Source organism: Cystoisospora suis (genome assembly GCF_002600585.1).
Source record: "Cystoisospora suis strain Wien I chromosome Unknown contig_426, whole genome shotgun sequence".
In the NCBI taxonomy this organism is placed as follows: Eukaryota; Apicomplexa; class Conoidasida; order Eucoccidiorida; family Sarcocystidae; genus Cystoisospora; species Cystoisospora suis.
Genome location: NW_027153227.1, coordinates 18,264 through 44,070, shown reverse-complemented (window position 1 = coordinate 44,070; position 25,807 = coordinate 18,264). Strand labels below are relative to the sequence as shown.

General features: G+C 46.6%; 4 protein-coding genes across 4 annotated transcripts; 1 reads left to right on the top strand and 3 right to left on the bottom strand.

Moving 5' to 3' along the window:
• Window positions 1-138: 138 nt before the first annotated feature.
• CSUI_001074 (mediator complex subunit med8) lies at window positions 139-3,908 on the bottom strand. Its single transcript, XM_068061280.1, has 6 exons — window positions 3,628-3,908; window positions 2,674-2,792; window positions 1,521-1,702; window positions 800-973; window positions 369-526; window positions 139-262 (listed from the first exon to the last, which is right to left on the bottom strand). Exons 1-6 carry the CDS (start codon window positions 3,682-3,684, stop codon window positions 251-253), a joined length of 702 nt encoding a protein of 233 aa, XP_067926737.1. The 5' UTR covers window positions 3,685-3,908; the 3' UTR covers window positions 139-250.
• CSUI_001073 (cholinephosphate cytidylyltransferase) lies at window positions 3,310-9,254 on the top strand. Its single transcript, XM_068061279.1, has 9 exons — window positions 3,310-4,470; window positions 5,546-5,723; window positions 6,251-6,502; window positions 7,130-7,248; window positions 7,697-7,780; window positions 8,130-8,196; window positions 8,285-8,362; window positions 8,534-8,653; window positions 8,746-9,254. Exons 1-7 carry the CDS (start codon window positions 4,465-4,467, stop codon window positions 8,323-8,325), a joined length of 747 nt encoding a protein of 248 aa, XP_067926736.1. The 5' UTR covers window positions 3,310-4,464; the 3' UTR covers window positions 8,326-8,362; window positions 8,534-8,653; window positions 8,746-9,254.
• A 409-nt stretch (window positions 9,255-9,663) lies between these two features.
• On the bottom strand, window positions 9,664-10,959 carry CSUI_001072 (uncharacterized protein; the record flags this gene model as incomplete). The annotated part of the gene is made up of 8 exons (XM_068061278.1): window positions 9,664-9,734; window positions 9,792-9,870; window positions 9,928-10,026; window positions 10,084-10,241; window positions 10,301-10,378; window positions 10,438-10,627; window positions 10,683-10,841; window positions 10,909-10,959. Coding segments are annotated over 8 exons (885 nt in total), but the record flags the coding sequence as incomplete, so codon positions are not given.
• A 1,266-nt stretch (window positions 10,960-12,225) lies between these two features.
• CSUI_001071 (helicase) lies at window positions 12,226-24,398 on the bottom strand. Its single transcript, XM_068061277.1, has 11 exons — window positions 22,153-24,398; window positions 20,458-20,991; window positions 19,084-19,270; window positions 18,016-18,122; window positions 16,896-17,026; window positions 16,306-16,457; window positions 14,757-14,869; window positions 14,000-14,293; window positions 13,692-13,756; window positions 12,769-12,834; window positions 12,226-12,638 (listed from the first exon to the last, which is right to left on the bottom strand). The coding sequence occupies exons 1-11, from the start codon at window positions 23,977-23,979 to the stop codon at window positions 12,503-12,505; spliced, it is 3,612 nt and encodes a 1,203-aa protein (XP_067926734.1). The 5' UTR covers window positions 23,980-24,398; the 3' UTR covers window positions 12,226-12,502.
• Window positions 24,399-25,807: the final 1,409 nt, after the last annotated feature.

Genomic DNA, 25,807 nt, shown 5'->3' with positions numbered 1-25,807 from the left:
CCTGGTCGTTTCTGTCAACGCCGACTCGATCACACAACCCGGCGTGAACAGTTCTTCTGATGTAGTATCTGGCCGACATCGAAACTTTCAGAACCGAAAAGAGATTCCATGACAGGCAGCTGTATTGTGCAATAGCTTAGATACTCTCTTGAATACCCGCCACCCACGAAGGTGAATAGAGGCAAGAATGACACGTGCTGCGTGGTCACCGAGAGAGTGTCGTGGCGCTGCCTGTTCGGAGCGCTTGCTTTTACAGCTGCATCTGCACCAGGCAGGGCACAAAAAAACACTCCAGCGGTGAAATTCACAACACGGAAACTGACAGAGGACCTTAGCAGCGGGCGCCTCAACTTCCCGCAGTCACTTACTCTGCCTCCTTTGTTCAACGTCACAAGAAGCTTCTCGAGCAGCCCTGCGTCTTGTGGTGTCTCAACAGATCGGGTTGCTCGGGTCTTGAATATCGGCTTGAGCTTGAACGGTTGCGGCTTTTCTGTGTCAACAAACAATAGTGCACACGTTAACGAAACTGAAGAAAGCGAGAGAAAGTCAAGGCAATCTCGGAAGCTCAGGCACACGACTCCAACTGCGTCAGTAACGGACAGAAGCGAAAAGAGTGCTATTCAGTTTCTTTTAGTAGCTATCCCGCCCCAGAATGTGTAGGTGGCGTAGACCTTGCAGGATTCCAGTCTTCAGGAGAGAGAGATACGCGAGTCAGAATCGTAGACAAAAGACGAGCGTGCCCGCCATAAGAAAGGGATAACGTGTACAGGTGCAAGGCGCCACTGGGCATATTTCATACCTATGTCATCTATGATGTTCAGAAGCTGTTGAATGTCGCGGTTGTGCCGGCTGGCGCACAGAAAAAGCTCTTTCGGGGCCACAGTGTTCTCGTACTGAGCACAATATCTGGCGTACAGCTCTTTTCTCCTCTGTTCATCCTCTTCAGTGTTCAGCGCGTTCAAGCATTCCAGAACTGCAGATCCACAGAGACAAGCCGCAAACTAGACCCTATCCTGATGTTAAGCCCTCCGACAAAATTGACCAAGTGAGGAAGACCACCACGATCTACGTTCGCTGTAGTGGAATGCATGGCTGTCTGTTGATACGGCTTCAACAAGCTTAGTACAAGAGCGTCGACAACACGTGTGGGAAGCAATGTGTTGAATGCATATGCAGACACCTCCTGCTCTAACACGATTCAAAAACTTGGAAAGAACGAAGGAGCCATTCCTCCTCGCAAGTGTCGACAAGACCGTAGACCGAGTTGGCTGATTGACTGTACGCTTGAAATATGGGTGTAATGGCTGTGTAGGTGATCGCGGGCACACGAGAGTCAAAGACGAGGAAGATGCCAGCAAAACTGTCCCTGTAGGAGAAGTGCAGCAGGGTGTGTCCAGCATACATCGGAATCTGGGCACATACAGAAATCTGTCTGCAAGCTACAACAGGAGGCACCCGGCCAAGCAAAAAACATGGATGGGCGCACGGGAAAATGAGTCGCTCTTGCAAGTAAGACTTACGACAATCTTTGTCGTGAAGATTACCCGTGAAGGGGTTAGGAGGGAAGGAGTGAATAGGCGCAGGGGCACTGCTGACAAGATAAGATTCTCCGCCTCTGCAAGCGGCTTCGAAAGAGAAGTACCCGACGGATAACCCCAGCATATCACTTATGAACTTGCCGCTGCGAATGAAGTCGAGATCACTAAAAAATTAGAAGATGTGGTGAAGTCGAAAGGCCAGAAAAAATCTGGGAACGTGAAGGTGACTGCAGTTAACATACTTCGTAAAAACAAATAGCGAATGAAACGCGAACGTCTGAAGCTAAAAAAAAGCGAGAGACTCTCGTCAGGCCTATGAGATGCAGGGGGTTCCAGCGCATCGAGTGAGGCGCTGACTCCCCATTGCGGCGTTCTGGTCGTGGGATTACCGCAACGTACTGAACAAGGCACGGGTTGAGAAAGGAGACTGCCTGCTCAGAAAAGATATCGAAGTGGACGGTGACCAGAGCCAGTCAAGGCGTGCTAAGATGTTTCAAGTGCATTAATGTGTACGACTATGTCTTTGTGTGATCGAGGTGCTTCGAGAGAGTTCACGAAGTTACAAGAGACAGAGGATATTCGCTACGGTTCTCTTTCATCTACAACATCATTTGTCGTAAGCTTCTTTTCTGACATACTCTGCTTCTTCCTGCAAACGCCGAGTAAAAGAACTGTACACACTTGACTCACCCATCAACGACATAGAACAGCCTAACACTCTAGAGGCCCAGTATTCCAATACAACGTAGGTAGAAACATGGGGCGAAGGACGGCTCGTGCAAGAACAACAATCCTCTCCACTAAAGTTCGCAAACAAAGGCGACGAAGAGAAGGCCTTGAAGAAGTTTCCTTTATTCCTCGTACGACGTCGGGAACGTCAGGATTCTGGATTAACCATGTGATACAGTAATAAGCTTATGGCCCTCTACACAGGGAATGGCTCCGGAGTCTCTGTCTCTGGTTTGCATGTACTTGACCCTATAATGCCCAGGGGACCGAACGCATCTCAGTGACTGCGTAGGTGGCTTCTGTGCCGCTATGAATTCGCTATTCCCTCAACAGGGCTAAAGAGGTGCACCGGAGACAAGGGGATCTCTTCTTTTATGAAACAACAAAGAAATAGTTCCGAACTCACTATGGAAGGAGATTTCCAAGCTCAAAATCCTGATTAAGATGTTCACTGATCATGTTATTGAGGTTTGCAAAGCTACTCCCCACGGATGAAATGACTCTGTCCATGTTCGCTGCAGTTTCCTGGAGGTAGACACAGAATCGAGGCCGTCAAAAGAGGTCGAAAAACGGAAGCTAAATGCCCTGGGTTTTAAGTGAGTATCTTCAGGTCATCACGTTCAGTGGCTGCTGTGTAGTCTCGGCTTTCAAAAGCGAAACTCATACATGAGTCGCAATATGACCTTACGAGGGCAACAGAGTAGACACACTCTTTCTTAACAGGTTTGAAAAGTGAAACCCTGCTCCGTCAGAGCCATCGTCGTACGGCACGCTGATCCTGGCACCTTGACGGTATGAGTTTGAAAAACAAAGAGAAGAACTATGACTTAACGACGGTCAAGGCTTCTCAGAACGAAGAAAAGAACTTCAAAGGGATTGCTCTCCGAAAAGCGACAGAAAGGTCCAAAGCATGAACTGTATTGAAATTAGGTTGCGCTCGTGTGCTTGTTTTACCAAGCAGGAGAAGAAGAGTGTTTGGATATTAATAAGAGAACGTACGTATGACGCTCCCAGCCCCTTGGTCATACGTACACACGGCGTACCCCGCCACTGAATAACAGGGAAAACTGCGAGAACTGAACGCTGTCCGGGGACGGCTTTGATAAAAAGAACGTGAACCCTTCCCCTTCCGATACACATGGAGAAATTCCTTCGCTGTAGTGCTTCAACTAGATGTCTGCAAGACCGCATGGTGACCGAATTACAAGCTGGGTTTCCCGGGGTAGCTTCGTCATTGACGCCTGCTTTTCATAGTGCAAAAGAGTATAGCAACGGAAAAGTGGAACGTTCCTGAGGTCACGAAGCTACGTCGAGGCCACAGCTGCGATTTCGATTCCCTTCTTGGAGGAGAAGAACCCACCTCAGGTTGGTCTTCGTCCCCATCATGGAACGCGCCTGGGCCCGACGATGCCTCCATGGGGGCCGCCGAGGTACTGCAACCGAGAAGCCGCTTCTATGTATCGTCAAACCATTCCGGTCTTCATGCAGAAAGTTACTGTAAAAATGAATCCGCAGATGGGAGATTATCTCTTGTAGCGGGCTCGCTAACACCCGAAGTACGAAGAAGGAATTTGCGGTGATGCAGAGTCTGATGCAGCACGTGTTACAGCATATCATCTGCATGTGTGAATACCACAGTTCTGCTTCGGGAGGCCTACATCACCGCGGCGCCAGCAACGTTCTTCTTTTCGGGGACCTTGTTTACGTTTTTTTCCGATTGGTGACTTGGAGATTTTCCGCTTGTGGACTGCTTTTTTTACTCTTTGAAGGGCTCTGCCGGCGGCTGATGCGGTTTTCTGCTTGAGCATTTGTCCTGTTCGGTCGTTTTCCACGAGAATGCTCGGGGTTGCTTCTTCGGACTAGAGCGTTGTGCTTGTGTCTCACGATGCCGTCGCTTGGTTTCTTCAAAGAAAAACCGCTTGACGCGGAGTTTTCATGAGCGCGTCCCTTCTCTTTGTTCCTCTCCACGACATGCGATTAGCCTCACCATTTCGTCAGGTTGTTTTCCGGTGTAGCGGTAGGCCTCTGTCTACGGGACCCCTAGGAGGTGTACGGATCTGAGCTAACGACGTGGCTCTCCTAAAACATAAGAAGTTTCTATCGTTTCTGTCCGAAAGGGACAATTGTTTCTTCCGTCCCGCCTTCGCGGTTCAAGACGAAAGTGCGAAGCGGGCGTCCTCTCTTGCAAGTCACCGAAATGGAGGTGGGTCTGCGGATGGAAGTCACTGTCTGAAGGAATCGATCATTTTCTTATCGCGGTTACCTGCCGTCTCCACACGCGAGAAGGGAATCTCCGTCATAAATAGGGGTGATGAGAACTATTTTGTCACAATTGTCGCGGAAAAGTAGGTGGCAGTATCACTCAAACTGCGGAAAACACAGGGGCTCGGAACTGTCGCACTCTCCCGGGAGTGTAGACGGTCGTACTCCTCCGGAACCCGTTCCTGCGCCGGGAAAAGTCACTTCTGTGACTTTCGGCCCTTCTGCATAACATGCGTAGACAGTTGTCTTGTGTTCTTCAGCCTTGACCAAGAATCGAGGGCTGCCAAACAGAGAGCTCTCGGCTTGCTGGTGGTGATTACAGTCTTCACGAAAAAGGTGATCACGCTTGCTTGTGAGCATCCCGGGAAAAGGCTTTTGTGGGACTCCTGGAAAACTGGCTAGGAGGGTTGTATCGGAGAGTGTTTCCACACCCTGGTATTCTTGGCCACCACGGTACGATGATCACGCTGAATCCGAGAAATTACTCTACGCATTTGAGAGTGGACCCGCCTTCCGGTCACTCCCTCCACAGGAGAGCAACTCTCAACAGCAAAGGGAAATGGTGGCTGTGTTGGAATGAGGTTTGACCATGGAAGACGGGGGTGTCCAAAGCTCGAGATACGACATATCTTCGAGGAGTCTCTCAATAAGAAATGTGTTCACCGAGACGGGTGTTGGTGACTCTCACGTACTGGCAAGATTTGTCTGCGAAACACTGTCTCCACCAGGATCTCCCGCTGAATGAACTCCCATCCATCAACACATACACATACATCGCCATATATTCCCGGATGCCTTTTTCTGTGTACACGCATCGTGCGTGTACATTGGGTGGTCTGCGAGCAACCTGGAGGTCTTCTCTGTATCTTCAAAGCCTTGATGGAGTTTAGCTCGACAACGGAGACTCCCTAAGCTTTTCTAAATCTACGTACGTCTCGGGAGAGAGAGAGATGTACGTGTTTCGTATGCCTCTGGAATCGTCGTAGACCGGTGCCTATATGACTGTGTACGCTCAGGAGCACAGCAGCAGTTCAGCGGTTGACGGGACGTCGTCCTCGTCTTCTGAGCTAGGGAAAGAGAATTTGACCGAAGAGTCGAATCCTTCACCACCCCCGATTAAAAGGATGAAACGGGATTCACCGGATCATTCCGATCCGGAAGATCCAGATCGGCTTGTTAGAGTGTATGCCGATGGTACGTCCTCTTTTCTCTACTGCAAGGGCGTAAAGGGCGTGCGCGCCTCGTGTGAGATCAGTTCTCCCTCATGGTATCTGTTTCATGTGAAGTGCACCTCCAGGGGGGGTGTGTGAGGGACACACATCACCATTGTAACTTTGTTGTTACGCTTATATCTGTCTGTCTGAAAGGACGTTTTTCAACCATATGTATCTGCATTTCTTGTCTTTTCCGAAGGCTGGGTTCTTGTCAACATGTCTTTCGTTCCGCCCAGCGGCAGGTAACCTGCCTTTTTGCCGTAGAGCGTGCACAGTTCCGTGCTATGTATTCCGAGTTCCTTACGGTCGAGGGGATGCAAAACAGGCGACTAACGGAGCATCACCGCCTGTCATTTTCTCCTTTCTACTTCCCCATGGGTGCCTCCAATGTGACTTGCGTGTTTCCGATGGTTTCCGATCTGTACCGACGTATGGGCGATGTGCGCATGCATCGACGAGAAGTGCCGATTTTGTTGGAGTACTTCTGTTGGCTTCTCGTTTACTCAGGGGTGTACGATCTTCTTCACTTGGGCCACATGAGGCAGTTAGAACAGGCGAAGAAGCTATTCAAGAACGTTCACCTTATTGCAGGTGTTGCATCTGACGAGGATACCCACCGTCTCAAGGGTCAGACTGTACAGACACTCGCAGAAAGGGCAGAGACTCTCCGTCATATCAAATGGGTGGATGAGGTTATCGCGCCCTGCCCGTGGATTCTTACCCCGGAATTCATTGAGGCGCACAAGATAGATTACGTTGGTAAGACTGGAATCGATTTGCTTTCACCGGGTCTGTGCGTCCGTCGTAGATACGCCCTGTATGAGCTAGCACATGGTGTTCTGTCTCTTGGTGTACCGCGTCAAGAGCACAACTTCTGTTCGTTCCGTCTGACTCCTTAGTTTAATCCTAACCCATTCCCCTCGAAGAAGATATTTCTTCAGCAGGCGCGTGTGGGCGCAGCAAGGTTAGCACTGTCGTTTCTGCGAGTAGGCAAGCTTACAGTATGTGGGTGTGGGGCACCTTTAGGTTGTTTAGTCAACTGCTGGCTTCTCCCGTGAATGCACTTCGGTTGTAGGTTGCGTACTGGATTTTTGTCTATTTGGGTGTAGCTCTGCTTGCCGGTCTTCTTCAGTGTATATGGTCAGACTTTATAACCATTTCCAATATACAACTGGGCTTTCCAGTTCTTGGCTGTGGATTGCTGTTTGCAAGCGTTGTAGACGGTACTGGACAGTCTGGCGTGGATGTCGCAGCGTGATGTACGGGTTGGCTAAGGAGCAGGTCACGTGCTCTCCGTGATCTTATTTCGATTTTGTTTGCGATAGCACAAGGAACACCAGATTAGTTGTGCTGCTTGGAGCAGTGTGTGGCTGTGTGTCGTTCCAGCGCATGATGCGGAGCCATACCAGGCAGTACAAAAGAGCAAGGACAAGGAAAAGAAGGAGAGAAAGAAAAAGAAAAGTCAACAGCAAGATGCCGACATTTATGGTTGGCTGAAGGAGGCGGTAAGCGTCCGAGAAAGGCTGTTGCTGTCGTGAAAAGCATACTCCTTTTTTCTGGACTATCACTCTAGCCACATACAATCAGGATGTACCAAGTGCGGACCCTCTAGCAAGCTGCCTGTGACGGCAGACACCTCTTAAGCATACAGCGGGTGTTCCTCTCATCGTGAGCCACCTCGTCGTTTGGTCGGAAGTTTATTTCGGTTACGTTCGTTCACGTGGACGCTGAGGTGGCTACTGATGGTTTCGTAAGCGGTGCCCGGCTCCCATGTGGGCGAGCGGAGAAGTTTAGGTATTCAGCACACCCCGATACAGAACGCCGTGGCATCCTGCTGTGCGCCTCCGGAGTTACAAGAATTCCTTCGAGTGGAAGTGGCAACTATAGCTTTGTCATGACGTCCGGACTTCCAGGGAGTGATCTCGGCGCCTCCGTCAATGCGTGGTTGCGCAGGGAAAATTCAAGGCCACGAAAAGGACAGAGGGAGTTTCGACGACGGACCTCATTGTTCGAATTCTTCAGAATTACGAGGACTACGTAGACAGGTAACTATAAGTGCGGCGTCTGGTTGTTGCTGTTTCCTCGTGTGAGGGTTGGAACGCTCTGATGTGTGTAGGAGGATCTTCATGCCGAAGGAAACGCGTGCTGCAAGAGAACATACGACGCCCTGGTTGTGTGCGCCACACGGACGTGATTAACGGGTAGCTAATGGGAGTATACCTTACAGTTCGGATCTAGCTACCTGCTCATGCGTGGAAAGGTGTGTGTACAGTACCACCTTGTACGCTCGTGTTCTTGTTTGTTTGTTGCACGTTTGTTAGCGGGGCCCTGTGCATTCCTGCTATCCGATCTGAGCTTCATCCCATGGCACCTGCGTGAACTACAGGTCCTTACAGAGGGGCGTCACTCCGAAGGACATGAATATCGGTTTCACAACTGCGAACGCCATCAAGGTAGGTGGTCAATCAGCGGTGTGTGTAGCTAGGGGTTTCCGTCCTTGTCCGGTAGACCGTGGAGCTTCGGTTTTTTCTCTGTTTGCAGATGAAGAAGAATATGCAGCGCTGGGGCGAGAAAGTTTCTGACGAGCTAACGAAAGTCACTCTCACAGACAGGCCACTGGTAAGAAGGACACTTTACCGTTCTGGCCGCGCCGACCGATCAGGCTGCGAAGTGCTAATCCTTCCTGTCGCGCTTGTATTGTTCGAGTACTGGATTGCTGCAGGGCTTCTGTACGGCTTCCAGTGTTTTGGACAGCGATAAAATGGTCGTTTTCCAATGCGATTTGCTCAGGGGGTTAATTTCGACGAGAGCGTAGACAAGCTGCGGAATAGCATTCATCAAACGTACGATTCGTGGCGCGCGCACTCGCACAAATTCCTTCAGGGCTTCGCGAGGACGTTCGAACCGATGGTGAGTGTTTTCGAAGTGACGCTGTCGACACTGCCCGCCTCCTTCCGCGTGTGAGACAAGCAGAGCTCTTGGGTGCTGTGATTGGCCCTCAGAAATCCTTCATCGGCTTACATAAGAGTTCTCGCCATACGAGCGACGAGGATGACGGAACTGCGTCGGATGGGTCGCAGTGAGGTCGCGCTGCCACACGACTCCTGAGTCTGTTCTACGTGGTGGGGAAGGTGCGGAGGAGGAGTTCCTGTCGTTTTTATGTTCTCTATTAGTGCTTCCTTGGGAGGGTCATTCCGTCCGTGCAGCCAAACGTCAGCGGTCTCGGGCGGAGTCTTGGTTCAGTGTTTTCTATTGGAGGAAGGGCTCAAGGCATTGTATGACGAAGGTTCTGCGGGTCTGTCAGCTTTCTCGGTCAAGAGCCAGGCCCGTGAGGATGTCCTGAGCTTAGTTGTTGTGAGTGCCGTACATACTTGAACTGGCGTCGTGAACTCTTGACTTCAGGTCAACCCTTCCCAAACCGTCTTCATGTACGAGATTCTATTGTGTCAGGCGCATAGGCTCTTCGACTGTTCAACCGATCCTACTCACTTTGACAAATGTGTCCGGGTGTGTCCGTCCTTTCGTTCTGGACGGAGTCTTCTACATAAAAGAGTGAGACGGGTGCGTGAGTTTCCTGAGGCCGGCTGGCGTTTACTGAGGTGCTCCCGTGTCAAAAGCGTCAACGAGTTGCAGCCTTGTCTTGGGACATTTTGACTATGCATGAGTAGCTGCTTTAGGATGGTCATTCCCGTGGTCAACTCATCACGTTACTCGGCGTCTGTGGGCGCCAAGCGGACTTCCGTAGACTTTCCTTTTGGTGGCCGGCATTGAGGGAGGCACGACACTATCTGCAGATCACAGGTTTCGACAGTAACTCGCTGGCTCGTCAGTAGGGCGCACGAAACAGGACCAAGGCACAGCTCGCAGGTTGCAATTGGATTCCAAACAGTTATTCAAGAAAAAACCTCGCGGCGAAGGTTCTATGGCAGGAGGCTGAAAGTGTCGAAGGATGCGTGCCCTTGCGTTACAGTCACGCCTGTGCTTCCTTGTCCTGAAAGGAGTTGGCTACTTCTCTCTGGACAGTGCAGGTGCGTGGTGTCCCTCTCACCGGTGTAAGGCTCTGTGTGTGTCAAGGCGAGGCTACGATCTAGATACACGTGGATAGTTCCTTCTTTGCCCTGGTCCACCTGAAGAAAAAGCAGCTGTATTTTTGGGATCGAGATTCTCATTGAACGTTCCCTCACAATTTTCAGTTCGTGTCGCATGTTGGGATGCAAGTACGATACGAGCAACTGCGAGATTACATGAGGAGCGCCCTCTTTGACGCGGTTCAGTGTAAGCTTCTGAAGGGATGCCAGCGCGTAAGACCGTGACGGCACATATCGAGGGTGAACGCTTGCCTTGTTGGGTGTGTCAATTATGACGGAGTACATATTTGCTTCGCTGTCTGCGCGGAACACTAGGCCCGCAGCAGAGTTCGGTTCTAAGCGAATGTTCGCGGAAACTACAGCCGCATTGCAAGCGTGGTTTTGTAGGAAGAGTGTCGTAGGCGTGACGACTATGGTGTTGGTTGCTGACGCTTGTTTTTTCTTTCAAGCGATGACAGCACGATCTCACCTGGTTTCATTGATCTCGTTGTTAGCCTGACAACTCCAAATTCGGAGGCAGCCAGCCAGTCCGACGGTGAGCCCCAGTCTGCAACAGTTTCTCAGGTGCAAGAGGAAGTGAGTTTCTGAACGCGCGTGGAAGCTTGCCTATCAGTGATAGCGCCTTGTTTGTGTAAGCACGACACAGTGGAACAGTGCCAGGGATAGGAACCTCTCCGGGAGCCAGACCGTACGCCTGGCTCTGCCCGCCTTCATCGTCAATCGCCAGCCCACTAGCAACTCTGACGCCCTCAGGCCTCTTCTCGGGAGCGCCTTCGCTCGCACGGAACAGCTCGTTCTGTGAATTTCTGTCGGAATGACTGCTCTGGCATGCAGTCCGGCAGTGATCTTACCTCGTGCTCGTGCAGGCCGCCGAACTGCTCTTGAATCGGGTTTCGATCGGTGACGTGTGTCGCCGATGTTGGCCCGAACTCGACAGCCGGTCTTGCAGGGGTGTACTCGAAGTCCCTGGTCCATGAGGCCCAAAAGGGAGGAGAATCCACGTTTTGGTCGTCGTAATTCTGCCACGTTCCTCATATGAGCTGCTCAAAAGACGTAATCGTCGAGAAGAAAACGTACCACAGTTTGCAAAAACCTAGGTCCTCTCAAAGTAAAGCGGCCGTATTCCTTCGTTCAAGAAAATTGCCTTCACTCGTAACCATGGCTCGACCCCGTCCGGGACTTACCCCGTCGTCTGCATTAGTGAGGGACAGAGAAAACCCTGCTATTCCGAGACAGGCGGCGATGCCAGCGGGTCCCCGGAAGAGGAGAAGATTCTTCATTGTGACTCCCCAAGTAAACAGGCGGAAGCGGACAGATGGCATGCGTCGTGCTTGTGGATGAGTGAACGCGCGCACACGGGAAGGTATCATTAGCGGAGAGGCTGAGGCGACGCATGCCAGCTGGGCTCCGGTGTATGTACAGGTTAAACACGGTCCTCGTCCAGCAGACCCTAGTGCTCTTGACACAATTTTCCACCCCGCACTCCGAGACCTGCGTAGACAGTCTGGCGCTTTACATGACGCCAAGCACACGCCGCTGAGCTGCTGGGACCTCACCCATACGGGAGGTTCTCTGTACCAAGCCCTGCAGTAGCACTCCAATATGCATCTCTCGAATGTCTTGTACGGTACTGTTCTGCGTGGTGTTTCATGACCACGGAGGTGAGGCACTGTGTTTCCACGTGCGTTGCTGTATTCCCTGTTGCGCTGATGTGAAGGCGTGCTGCGGCATGTGCACTTGCGAAGGCTTCAGTCGTTGGAGCGTTTGAGCTGCGGAGCCGTTCCGTGTTGTTATCTGGTAGTATTTGGACACCGTCGTAAATTCCTTAACACTTCACCAGCAGCGTTAAGGAATCCTTTAGCAGAATTGCTCAAGTTATAAGCAGTAGTGCCCACCTCGGCTCCACCTCAAACAACCGCCGGATTCGTTTGCTTGCATCCCAACAGGATAGCCTGGCTCGAGAGACTCACAGGCCTGCTCTACCCGATAGAGGTGTCGGCCACAGACAGTGCAAAAACGCGCAAATCCTGCTAGGTATCCACAACAGAACACAGCCTCTGCTAGGGAAACTTCCCAATCTCCGGAGTTTACGGTTTGGGTTCCGTGAATCGGAGAGGCGGCCACGTAGGCCCCAACGCACCCATGTCTAATGTACCCGCGTTGCGGGAAATGTGGAGAGAAGCATTACTTGGCAGTGGTCAGCTGTTGCGTCGCCATCGGTAATAAGCGCAAACGTGGTGGGTGACTACCACACAAAATCTTGGAACGTCGCTCACTGGGACGGTGGACATTCGAGCCGGTTTCTCCCTTCTCATCATGGTATTAGATCAAAACAATCAAAAGGGAAAGGCCAGATGTCCGCAAACGCAAAACTCGACAAAAAACCGAACGCGTTTCAGTTGAACGGAAAAAGCAACCGCCTCTCCCCCTTCGGCCTGAGTGCAGCTGCTGCGAAGTGCAGGAGGTACTATGAAGTCTTCGCTCTTCCAGAGAGCACTGACAAATAACTTCCAGCAAAACAGTATTCCATCTTTCTCTCTTCCCCGCCTTGGGATCCGAGTACAGCAGGATTTTCGAAAAGAAAAAATCACCTCCAATTGTCTAACTAGTGTTCTTTCTAGTGAACAAAATGCAGTGTGCATTCAAAACGTCTCAAAAACAATGAGAATCGTCAGCCGCTACCTCCTCCTGGAGTGATGGCTGCGAACCATCTAGGGACGAACTTCTGTAGCCATGTGCCTTCAATGGCTGTCACACATCGGAGGTAAGGCCTTGAAGTATGTACGTACTCACTGTACACCACCCACCTGTACGCACGCACACACACGCCGGGCAAACAAAAGATTTCAGCAAAGGCAAATACAAGATCCAGCCAGTGATCAGTACGCTCCCAAGCTACGAACTTCTCTCATCTCTGTCATAAACAAAGACGCCTACTTTGTCCAGCTGAAGAGAACAAGGTCCCACCAGTCACGAAGGAACTTGAGAGCCGAAACAACCGGCCTGAAAAAGAATGAAGGGGAGCTCAAAGTAACTATAAACGTATATAGCTACTGACACTCTGAGATCTTCTTCAGGTCTCCGTAGCGCGTCACTCATCCTCTCTTCGGTTGTTTCTATGGAGATTCTCCTATCTCTATATATAAGCCGAGTTTCTATCCATTCTTTCTTTCACCCCTAGTCTAGTTCGAGAGAGAGAAAGAACACAAAAAGAAAGACAGTCAAGCCTTCGATGTCCGTCGTAGAGCCATCGCTCGCATCTTCTCATTCTCCCATGAGAAAAAATAGAGGCAAACTACAGCCTAAAGCGTCCTACCATAGTCGCGACGTCCGAACACAAGCTTTCGATCACTATCCTTCATCTACCTCTCTTCTACCTACGAAATTCATCTTCTTCTTTCTTCCTCTCTCTTTTATTCGTTCTTCTCTTCTTCTGAAAGCACTCCGTAGAGGATCCTTCCCTTGTTTCTCTCAGCCAGGACGGAAGGTTTTCCTGTAAGTGAAGTGAAGAAGAGCCCGCTCATAAAAAAAAGTGTCACGTGAATGCGTGGAAACATCAGAGTGTATGTACAGCCCGTGATAGAAGTAGGACTAGTGCTTCTACTACTACTACTAAGGTGTAGAGAATACGTCTACGATCTTCAATCACATCCCCTCCGCACACAGACAAGGCCCTTGTGTATTTCATTATTACTCAAGAAGCCTACAGCAACCTTTCTATCGAATTAGCACAAAGATTTCTTTCCTGTACAGTCCCCTTTCATCTCTTTTCTTCCTCTTCTTCTACTCTTTCTTCCACACCAACTCTTTCGTTTCTTCTTCTTCTTCTCACTTGTTCTCCTTCGTCAAAGATAACTTACGCTGGGGGTGTCTTCATCTGGAAGAGAATCGAAGACGGATGAATCTTCACTGTCTCTCTCTCTACCTGAGAATGAAGAAAAAAGGACAGTCAAGAAGAAAGAAAAGATCACAGAATGCGCTTCTCCCCCCTTTCCTCTCGCCATAGACAACACTTTCTTCTTTCTATTGACATATCCCACGCATCATCCCGCCCGTTCTCTCTTCTCCTCTCAGCCCAACTCTCTACCTCACCAGCAAGCCCTATTTCCCTCTAAGTGAGAAGGGGCACACCTCGCTCTCGTTATCTTTATCTTCTTTTTCTTCTTACCGTTGTCATATACGTCTTTCCGTCCCTCTGTAATCTTGCTGTATGCAACCAACAAGCACTAGCAAGACATTGACGAACTTTCACCAATCCTCTATCATCAAAAAAGCACACTTTCTTCTTCTCTCCTTCTTCTTCTTCTTCTCTCTTATGCTTCATTACGGAGGGAATCTCCTTCAGTCCAACTTGTGAAGAAGAAAGAAGAAGAGCTTCGAGCTGTGATCGGACCTTCTTTGCATGCGCAAGAGCATTCGGATGAAGACCATACTCTCGACAAAAGCGAACTTTATCTGTCGCCTGAAAAAGACCACACAAGAAACACAAGAGAAAATTCACCCCTACCACTAGGATACTATCCACAAGCAAATCTATCTCTAATCTATCTTGAATCTATCTATCTATCTACCTATTTATCTATCTATCTATCTTTCTTTCTCTAATCTATCTATCTATCTTCCAGCGAGAGCGAGAGAGAGCGGAAGATGACGACAGTGGAGTAGAAAGAGAGATACATACACATCTGAACATACACAGGGAGAGTACACACAGAAAAAGAGCGAGAAGCAAAGAGAGAAAGAGAGAGAGAGAAGGAAAGCAAAGACATCACCCCACGAGACAACCTAGATTTCTAGAGAAAGAACATCGAAGCAAACCAGCCATTCACCACATTGGTCTTCTTCTTTTTTTTTCTTCTTCTTCTTTTCCTTCTTCTTCTTCTTCTTGTTGGTATGTTTCTTTCTTTTCGGTACCTTGTGCTTACCGTCTCCCAGAGTGTATATACACTAAGAAGCGTGATGTGATCTCCTTGACCACTCACTAGACGTCTCTGAGCCTGACGGACACGCCACGCCGGTGACCCGGTGCTCTCATTGTCTAAAAGCAAAAAGAGATAGATTAAAGCTAGATTAAAGATAGATAGATAGATAGATTAAAGATAAATTAAAGATAGATTAAAGAAAGAAAAAGAGATTCCCCAACAGTGAATGAAAGAGAGAAAGGAGCTAGACAGAGAGAAAGAGGAAAAGAAGAAAAAAAAAGAGAGAAAGAAGAAAAGAAAGAAGGAGAGAAGAAAGCACAAGTGAATGGAGGATGGATGTATCTGCCAAGAGGAGTGCCTACAGAAAAGGGTAAAGCAGGCTGATGGAAAAGACCTACGTGGAAGAAGATGAAAGAGAGAAAGAAGAAAGAAAGACAAGATCCAAGTGTGGGATGTCGTCTAGGTATAGAAAAAGAACATGACAGGCATTCACACACATCTGCTTTTTTCTTTCTTCTCTCTCTTGCTCTCTCTCTGTCTCTCCCTTTCAGACAGCGACTAGAAAAGAGCGTCAAGTCACTCAAAGGGCGAGAGACGAAAAGAAAAAGGAGAGAAAGAAAGAAAGAGAGAGAGGAAGAGAAGAATACCGAAGAAGCGTCTCTCTCAGATCTACACAATAGTACATGACGAAGACTGGCTTTGCACTCATGATGTACACGAGCTAACACGATAGGGCGGATAGAGATATCAACAGGAGAGTCATATACAACATACATTAGACCCGTGCATATATATATATATATATACAGAGATTAAAGAAATAGATAGATATATAGATAGATACGTGCGAATACATGGGGGGTGGGGCGACATCGTTTGTCGGCTTGTGAATACTTGGGTAGATGATAGGGGAGGTGGATGGCCATCCAAGCAAAGCTACCAAGAAAGATCGAGACTTCCTCTATCCACACACATACAGACTCGCTCAATCACATGAGAAAAGCAACGGCCCACAACGGAGAAAACATTCTCTCCTCGTCTATTCGTGTACATGCATACACTCATCTTCATGCAAAGAGATAGCTACCTACAAATGCGTTCACATAACTCCAACTCTCATATATATATATATATATATATGTGTCTATATCATATCCATATATATATATATATATATATATACCTCTACTAGATATGTACGTTGATAGGTCAGTGTGTGTATGTGTATCTCAGCATTTCGGTTGAGATAGACTATGAAGATTCTTCCCACCTCTTCATCTGCTCCGTATAGACACGTACAGCCCATACAAATAGACGAATAGACACACACATATATATACACACATATATATATATATATATATCATTGCCTCTACCGGGAGGAAGCGATCAGTCGACTTATAAACTCTAGAAATCTATTGAGGTCGAAGACATCGTGAAAGGCGCCTGAGGGCCCTCTATCTTTCTATCTCTTTCATTCTTTATTCCCCCTTCTAGAATAGGAAGATATCTGTTTAGATAGAGAAACACCTCTCTGATAGAAGACTTTTACCTCGATGCTGTTGATGCTCTTGATATTTCCAAATCGATTCAGTTGAGAGCATCGAGACAATCGAGAGAATTTCAGCTGTACACCCTAAAGCTATCGAATCTAAGACAAGCTTCCCTAGCATTGGCTTCAAGGGAAGAACTGCGACCTTCCGTCTCGAGCGAAAAGAAAAAGAAAGAAAGAGAAAGAGAAAAAAGGTGAACTCACTCAACCACTGAAAGATAAAACAAAGACCACCCAAGTGAAAGACGAGAAGCTGTGCTTTCCAGAAAAAGAAGTCAAAAGATAAGACAAAGAAGGTCCTCTTCTTCTTCTTTCTATACCCCATTCTCAAAGACGTGAACAGAGGAAAGAAACAAAGAAAGAAAGAAACAAGGCAAGAAAAACGACATTTCTGTCTACCGGTCCTCCGTCACTAATACACGCGAAACATGGGGGGTACCTATATAGATATATATATGTATATATATGTATATAAATATACATGCCTATATATATGTGTATAGATATATATACGCAATGAGCTTTATCTCTTCTTTCTCTGCTTGTAGTTTTCTGTTGGGGGTTTGCTTTCTTCTCTTTGTGTGACTTACCCTAGAGTGGTTAGACTTCCTTTTGCATCGAGAAGTTCGAGTCGATGGAGGGTACGTGCAGCAGTGAAAAAGGCTTCTTTAGGCGGCGCATCGAGAAAAGGAAAAGACGAAGGGGCCGCAACCCCTAATACCTGCGATTAGCACACGCATGCATACAGATACACCTATACACAAAGATATATATATATGTATATGCATATATATATATATATACATGCATATATATATATATATATATATATGCAGACAACTCAGGTCAAGAAGATAAACAACGAATGGATGTATACTGTGAAGAAGACGGAGAGGAAAGCTATCCAGGAAAGAGAAATGAGACATCGTTCCGTAGATCACATGGATTCTATGTGTGAACAGAAGAGCACTAAGGCGGAGACTAGAAAGTCCCGAGAGATAGTCAAGAAAGAGAGAGAAAAGAGATTTCTCTTTTTCTTTCTAAGAGATATACAGATCATATCTCCGGACAAGGGAAAGAGGGAGGAGAGACGAGAGAAAGACGAGACTGTCTTGTCTGACTCGAAGAGATAGATGAAGGAAGAAAGGAATGAATGACAAGCAAAGAAACAGACCGAGAAACTACTGCACGCGGCGAGTTGACAATTCGGAGGAGATTTGACAAAGGCAGAAAGAAAGAGAGAGAGAAGAAAAGAAAGAAGCACAGCCCGCGAAAGAAGAAGATGGATGAAGGCTGTAGAAGTGAGAGATACGGCTTCAGTACCAACTGTATTTGGCATAGTAGCAGCAAGAGGAGAAGAAGACCAAGAAGACGAAGAAGAAGGAAGAAGAAGAGGAAGTTAAGAAGGGAGTTGAAGAAAAGAAAGAGGGGAGATGAGAAGAAGATGTACGGAAAAGAAGAAGGAGAAATGAAAAAGAGAAGGAGGGGTAGACGTAGGAGAAGAAAAAGGGCTTCTTCTGTCTTTAGTTGGACGAATTGAAACCGGAGTGCTCAGAGAAAGAAAAGAAAAAGAAGAGGGGGTGCGGCAGGAAGACCAACAGCGAAGGACACAGAAGAGAAGACGAAAGAAGAAAAAGAAGAGAAAGGAACGATAGAAAAGAAGAGAAAGAGAGAAAGAGTAAGATAGAGAGAGAGAGGCTGGGGGTGTACCTTAAGTTCAAGATAGATTTGATCGATGTCGCAAGAGAAGATCTCAGGAATCTTATGCGGAGAGAAATCTCTAAAGGTCTCTTCAGTGTACAGACGATACACTTGGCCTACAAGCAAAGGAAGCAGACCAACGAAAAGAGAATTACAAGCAATCTCTCTCTTCCTCTCTCTCTTACACTTTCTCTCTCTTATAGGCAAAGATGTCTCTCTCTCTCTCTTCTTGCCTACGAAATCTTTAGAATCTCGAAGAAAGCAGAAAGAGTAGAGAGGGAAAGCCATGTCTTCGACAGCTTGGACGTCTCTACCAAGTGCCACACATAGGAGAGGTAGCCCAAACGCAAGCACTTATGGTTATACTGATGCGATGGACAGTAGGCAGGCAGTCGTCTTTTCCTTTTTTTTCGGCGCTCTTTCTTCTGGCTCAGCTCGTCTTATATTCGGACACGAAATCTTCTCTCCTACTTGTCACTTCACATGCATATATATATATATATGTATATGTGTCATATGTAGTATTGCCCCATACAGACTAGATATATGTATATGTGTATTCTGCATTAAAGTTGTGGAGTCGACTTTGACTACATATGTATCTGTAGAGAGTGAGAGTGGACTCCCCGTATATAAGACTGATAAGCACCTCTGGCCAACTTAGTCATCGCTTGTGAAAGAAGGAGAAGAAGGAGAAGAGCAACGGACAGTGAAGAGGAAAGGAAGCGAAATTCGTCACGATAAAGAAAAGACACAAAGAGAAGAAGAAATAGAAGGAGAAAAGAAGAGAAAAGGAAAGAAGAAGAAACAAAGAAAAGAAAGTAAGAAGGAAACAAATCATCACTCAGACATAAATATGAAGAGAGAGAGAGACCTACAGAGATGTCAAAACTCCATACATATACAGATAGACAGATAGATAGATGGTAGATAGATAGACATGTTAAAGATAGATAGATAGATAGACTAGAGATAGATCGATAGATTAAGGACAGCAGATGCGAGGAGAAGAAGAAGAGAGAATCTGACTTGAGAAGGAGGTGCGTGTCTAGATAGCTAGTTAGGTGTCTAGCTGACCTGGTGCTTCTCTTCCTGCGCGTCCAGCTCTTTGTTTGGCGGCATCTTGAGAGATTTCTTGAAGGACAAGAGACTCCATTCCTGTGCGATGATTTACTTGCTTCGATTTAGCTAGGCCACAGTCGACGACATAACGAACTCCGGGGATGGTCACCGACGTCTCAGCTATGTTCGTTGCTAGAATGATCTACTTCCACAGACAGATAGCGAGAGAGAAAGAGAGACAGACCCAAGTTAAAGACATAGATAGATAGATAGACAGATCGAGAGAGAAAGACAGAGAGAGACAGATTCAAGGGATGGAGAGAGAAGGAAAGAAATAGAGAGACAGATTGAAGGTAGAGAGATAGAAAGATAGATGGAGAGGCAGAAAGATAGGGAAGTAGAGAAGCAGACGAAAGAAAGAGAGATCGAGGAGTGAATGGAGAAAGGAAGAGAAGAGTCTGAAAGGAAAAAAGAATATGTCTATAGAGATCTCTATATCGATATGTGTGTATAGAGGCTACTCCCCAGGATGAGAAGTAGTGATACCATAGAGCTGTTCGTTCTGCTAGATCTTTCTTCTTCTTCTACTTTCTTGGAAGACAAGAGACATAGACAAGTAAAGCAAAAGAAGAAGATAAGAGAAGAAGAGAAACAGGACACCTCTATCTCTCTCTATCATTCTTATCTTGGTCAGAGATCGACGACTTCGATTCGCCTCAAAGGTGCACAACCCTATACAAAGCATACTCTACAGACACATAGGGAGAGACAGACAGTCCCACTCTACATATACTCGCCAGAAAAGATACATCCTTACATATCCATCTATATACTTATATATCTGTATATGTAGGTGTATATAGATATCAACCATGTATCCTTATGAAGACGCAGCCTTATCTGCCTGGGTAAGATAGGTGTGGATGGTAGAGGAGCTTTGCTCCTCCAAGCATCGCATACATGTCTACATGTATACAACAGTATTACGGCTATCTCTATGCATGTATATGAATGGCTACGTATATGTATACATATCGATTAGCTGAAAGAGAAGAGAGAGAAGAAGATGAAGTAATTCCTCTACTACGGCTACCTACCTGCGGCCTTGGCCCGGGTGTGGGTCCAAAGATGGGAATAGATGAGGAAGAAAAAGAACAAGAAAGTAAAGACAGAGAAACCGCGAAAAGAAAAGAGGGAAGTCTTATGAAAACACCCCCAAGTGTCTCTCTCTCTCTCTGTCTCTTTCAGTTGCATACACATATATATCTATGTCTATTTATGTATCTAGATATGTATATGAGAGAGAGAAGAGAGAGGGAGAGAAAAGTGAAGCAACCAAAGAGAGAAGAGAAGAAAAGAGAAGAAGAAGAAGGAGAGTTTAAACTTTACCTTTCTGGTCCCTTCAGGGGGTTTATCAAAGACAGCTTTTTGCATATCAAAAGGCAAACCCGCATAAAGAGGAGAGACAGAGAAATCCATAAGTTCATGAAGTTTCTCGTAGAGAATTTCATCCCCAAACTTTAGTCCTATTACGGCCTTCATACATCCTTCTGTCCCGCCCTCTTCTTCCTCTTTTCTTCTTCTTCTTCTTTCAAGTGAGCTCTGCTCTTCTTCTGTCTTCTCCCTCTCATCATCATCTTCTTCTTTCTCTCTTTTCTTCTTGGTCGACTTTCTTTGGGTAGAATCGCCGAGGTGTTCTTTTTCTTCCTTCTCTTGCTTTCTTTCCTCTTCACCCTCCATGGCCCCAAGTGTGAGAGACCTCTGTCTCTTAGCAGCACAGAGAATGACGTGTTGGAGGAGACGTCGCTTCTCTTCAAGAAGAGTATGGAGAGCTTCGATGTCTTCTTGGCCGGGGAGAAAGACAAGGATGTCTCCGCCTCTCGGGTGACTTACGTGCGTCTGAAGTATCGTGATCAACGCCGCCTAAAATGAAGAGAAGGGGGGAGCACAACTCAGAGAAGGACCAGGAAAAGAAAGAAGAAAAGAAGAAAAAGAAGAGAACATCGTCAGACATACAACATATCAAAGATAGACAGTAGAGGCGTAGGTAGATAGAGAGATGAATAGATTGATAGATAGATAGAGATACCTAAAAAGAAAGCATGTATTCTTGAGTTAGCGAGTCTAAAGGGGTAGATGGGATGGGAGATATCTAGTGTACATACACATTCTGCCTCCTTCTATTGCCGAGGGATGGATAGGCATATAGAGATAGCGAGATGTGTATACAGCACAGAGAGACCAATTTTTCTGATGTATACACATGGCTTCTATCCTCCTTCTATTGAAAGACGTGCCGCAGAGTAACCGAGAGATAGACAGATCATAGGAAGAGATCACGCATATACAGAGAGTTTCTTCTGTCTGTCTATAAGTAGTAAAGTATTCTTCTTGTTCATGTGTATCTTCTAGAGAGCTCTCTATACTGATCGACAGTCTAGACAGAAAGAAAGAGAGAGGGAGAGAGGGAGAAAGATTCTGGAGATTTTCTTGCCTTCAATAGAGAAGAAGACAACCCACACACGAAGCAGCCGCATTGATTCAGAGAAGCACCGCGCATATATACATAGAGATAAATAGATAGATGCGTAAGTTTTCTACATTGGTCTTTTGACATATGTAGATGAACAGAAAGAGAAAGCCCCTTCTGTCGATGGCTATCTTCTACTACTACATTTCCCACCTCTATAAACATGTTAAGATAAATGTATGGAAGCACATGTACGAACTAAGCGTGACATATGCATATATAGAGAGATATAGAGAGATATAGCGCCTGGTTATTGGTCGTGATGTACGAATGTGAATAGAGATATGCCTAGACACCCGAGCAAAGACTAGTAGCAGACTCATGATAGGAAAGCTCAGCAGACAAGGACCGATACACCTACATGTATGCAGACTACCCTCTCTCCTCCTGCTACCTAATACTCTATATGTATAAACATCTATCTATCTTTAATCTATCTTTAATCTATCTATCTAGATAGATTTATGAACATAGAGAAAAGCGTCTGTGTGTTCCCCCTAGTGTGCTCTGAGAGAGCCGAGCAATGATAAGGCGCGATTCTTCTTCGGGCTTACATCGACGTAGTCTTGTTCAGGCCGAGGCGCATAGAAGATATCTATAGGATGGAGCCTCCCGGGGATGAAGAGATGCTTAATGGAGAAAGGAAAGAAGAACTTTTCGAACTTGCGCACGTCAAGAGTAGCCGACATAATGATGAGGCGAAAGAAGTCCTTTCTTTCCTTGAGAAGAATTTTCACTAAGCCCAGAAGGACATCCGTTTTTGTGCTTCTTTCATGTGCTTCGTCTAGAATGAGAATCGAGTATCGTGATAAGAGACTATCGCGAATAGCTTCCCTTATCAACATGCCATCCGTAAGATACATGAGAGAGGTCTTGGCGCTTGACACCTCTTCAAAACGCACACGATAGCCTACAAGATTCCCTACTGCGGGCTCATGGAGCTCGTGGCTTACACGCCGAGCTAAAGAGATAGCTGCGACCCGTCGGGGTTGCGTCACTCCGATTCTCATGGGGAACATCGACGACGAGTGCTGTGGCTCTTGCATCGATGAGTCTCTCTCTTCTTCTTCTTCCTTTTCTTCTTCTTCTTCTTCTTCTCTTTGTTCTCTTTGTACGGTTGAGGAAGAAGAGATTGACGATGGGCAACCGGAAGAGGAAGGAAGGGATGAGGGACAGACATTTTTTCGGGGGCTATGAGAGAAAGAGGAAGAAAGAGAAGAAGAAGAATAAGAAGTGGGTTGACTAGAATGAGAAGATCGCTTGAGGTGATTTGCGAAACGTGGCGACTTGAGTAAGATCTGAGGAATCTGTGTGGATTTCCCACTTCCCGTCTCTCCTACGATGATTGTCACGGGGTGTATGTACACCGCATCTTCTATTGCTGTCTCATATTGCAACACAGGAAGAGGAGATTCTTCTTTTTCTTCTTCTTTGGAGAAAGAGGAAGAAGAGGAAGTATCTTGACTGGAAGTGTTCCCATTCTCTTTTTTCTTCTCTTGTTCATTATGGACCTTCTTCGAAGAAGCAGAAGAGGAAGAAGAAGGACTGCCATGATGGCAGTTGGAGTGATGAGCTTGATCCTGCCCATGCTGAGTAGAAACAAGACGAGAAGAAGAAGAAGAAGTGAGAGATGAAGAAGAAGAAGAGAGAGGAGGAGAGACATGTGTATTTCCTTGGTATTTCTTATCTTCTCTCTCAGGACCGAAGCATTCATGTCCTGTCTTCTCTTTTTTACCTATTCTCTCTTCGTCATTTCTTTCCCTTCTTATTTGTCTTTTCTTCTTTTTCTTCATGTCTCCTTCTTCTTCTTCGTGACTTTGGTCTGTAGAGAAGCAACGAGACAGTGGATCGTTATTCTTCTCTCTTTCCCCCCCTGAGATTTCTTGATCGCCGTGCTGTACATACACCTCACTCCCACTAGAGCAGACTTCTCCGATATCTTCTTCTTCTTCCTCTTCTTCTCCATGTTCTTTAAGAAGACTTCCTTTCTTTCTCTCAAGAAAAAACGCTCTTTTCTCTTTTAGGTCATTCTGCTTGATGTAGTTCCCAAGAGAAGAAGAAGAGACAAGAGACAGAGACTCCCGATCCGCAGAGGCCGTGACCTTCCTTTTCTTCTTAGAAGAGAGATCGATCCTATCAACGTGAGCGGCTCGGCGTTCCTTCTTTCTCTTTTTCTCTTTCTCTTCTTCTTCTTCTTGTAGAAGACCCGAAGAGAGATGAGAGGAAGGCGTGTTTAGAATCTTACCACCTTCAAGTCTGTTTGAAAAGGAAGGTCGAGATCTTTGAGAGAAATCTTTCTGTCCTTTCTTTGAAAGAAGAAAAGAATCTCTTTCTCTATTCAGCTCCTCCTGCTGAAGATACTCTGCCAATAAACGCGCCATCCTTTTCTTTCTCTTTCACTCTTTCTTTCATTCGTCGCGACGCTTATGAAGTCGAGATGCGAAGATTGCTAGATGTGACGAGCACAGAGAGGACAGAAACATCGATAGAAGACGTCTAGGATAACCTACGGAAAGACGAGTTTAGAAGAAAGAAAGAAGAGATGGAGAGAAAAAGTTAAGAAAGTGTTAGCTCCAGGTGTCTTAAAGAAGCATTGGTGAAAGAAAGGAGCACGAAGAGAAAGAAGGAGATCAGTTGCAAGGCACCTGTCCTAGATGGATTGACAAGCTATCATTCCCCTGATAGTCTTGAAGATTCACGCCTGCCAAAGAGACAGGAGAGAAAAATGACGAAAGCAGGAGTGACGGTATGGGAGATAGAGCCGAAAAGAAGAAGGCGAATAAGGTTACAGAAAAGAAAAAAGAAAGAAATTAAAAGAGGAAAGAGACTTTATCAAGATTCTTCAGTATACGGGGGGAAGGAAAGAACAACAAAGCGGAAGTTACTTGTCTCGCTTTTCACCGTTGCATGCGCGTTTATTATAATTGCATGCGCATGCGCGCATGCATTTGAGGAACATCGACACATCAGGATGAGGTCTGTTAGGAAAAAGAAATCGAGATGTCCTTCTCCTTTTTCTAACTTTGAGTGGACGCTACTCTCTCCCCTCAGTCTTCGTTTTTCCTACTAGTTTCTTTCGGAAGTCTCGTGCTCTTTCTTCTTTTCCTATCTTGCTTTCCACCTTTTCTTTATCTCTTCCTTGCAAACTTCATTCGGAGTCTTGTGTGGAATCTTCCCTTTGCTTAATCTTGCTCCATCCTCGCATGGGTCTGGAAAGGCATGCACGTAGACTCCCCCTTTTCATTCATGTGTTTTCTTCCTCTTTGCCGCTCTTTCCTATTCTCTGTCGATCTTCCCTCTCTCCCTTCTTTCTCTTTCCTTCATCTCTTTTGATCGAAGAGAAGAAAGACTTTTTACTGCCTGCCTGTACATCTAGCAGCATCATGGTAGATGACAAGCTTTCGAGAGAAATACACAACACTCTCTTTCTTTCTCTCTCTCTCTCTCTTCCATCTCTAGACCTCTCTGCTTCTCTCTTGCTGCAAACTTCCTTCTGAAGATGCAGACCTAGCTAGCGGTCGCCGTCTATAGCGCTTAGTCGGTTTACGTCTGTCTATCTCTCTCTCTTTCTCTCTTAATTCTCCTCTCTTTCTTTCCTTGTCCTTTACATGTGAAACAGAAGGGTTCGATTCGTAGTCGCATGTAGAAGTCTTGGTCTACAGACAAACCTTTCTATCTTAGGGTGTCTTTATGTTTTCTTTCTCTTTCCCTGTCGTGTCGATGAACGAGATTTCTTTGGCGAAGAAGAGAAGACATTTCTCGCTCGCGGAGAAGGACTTCGAAAGGGAAAGATGAGAAGGCCAGAATGTGCTTTCTTCATGTGGTTAATGATCTGCTCTGTTTCTCTCGATATCTCGAGATGAATGAAGAGAAACAAAAATCTCGCAAAAAGCAGAACCTTCTTACCTAGTCCCTTCTCTTCTCAAAATTTGATCGTTGCAGCTCTCTTCTTCTTCTTTCTTTCTTCTTAGACATGCCTCTCTATGTCTTGGGAGCTTGAAGAAAGAAGAGAAAGCCTTTTTCTTCATATGAGTGTGGTTTGCTAAAGCAGAGAGGAAGGCTTCTCACACCCACCCCCGCTTCTCTCCTTTCTTCCCTACATCTCACCACACACAAGAAATTAACATGGGAGAACAAAAAAAAGACCTCTCTTCTCCTTCTTCTTCTCTTCCTCCTCCTCCTTCTTCTCCTTCTCTCCCTTCTTCTTCT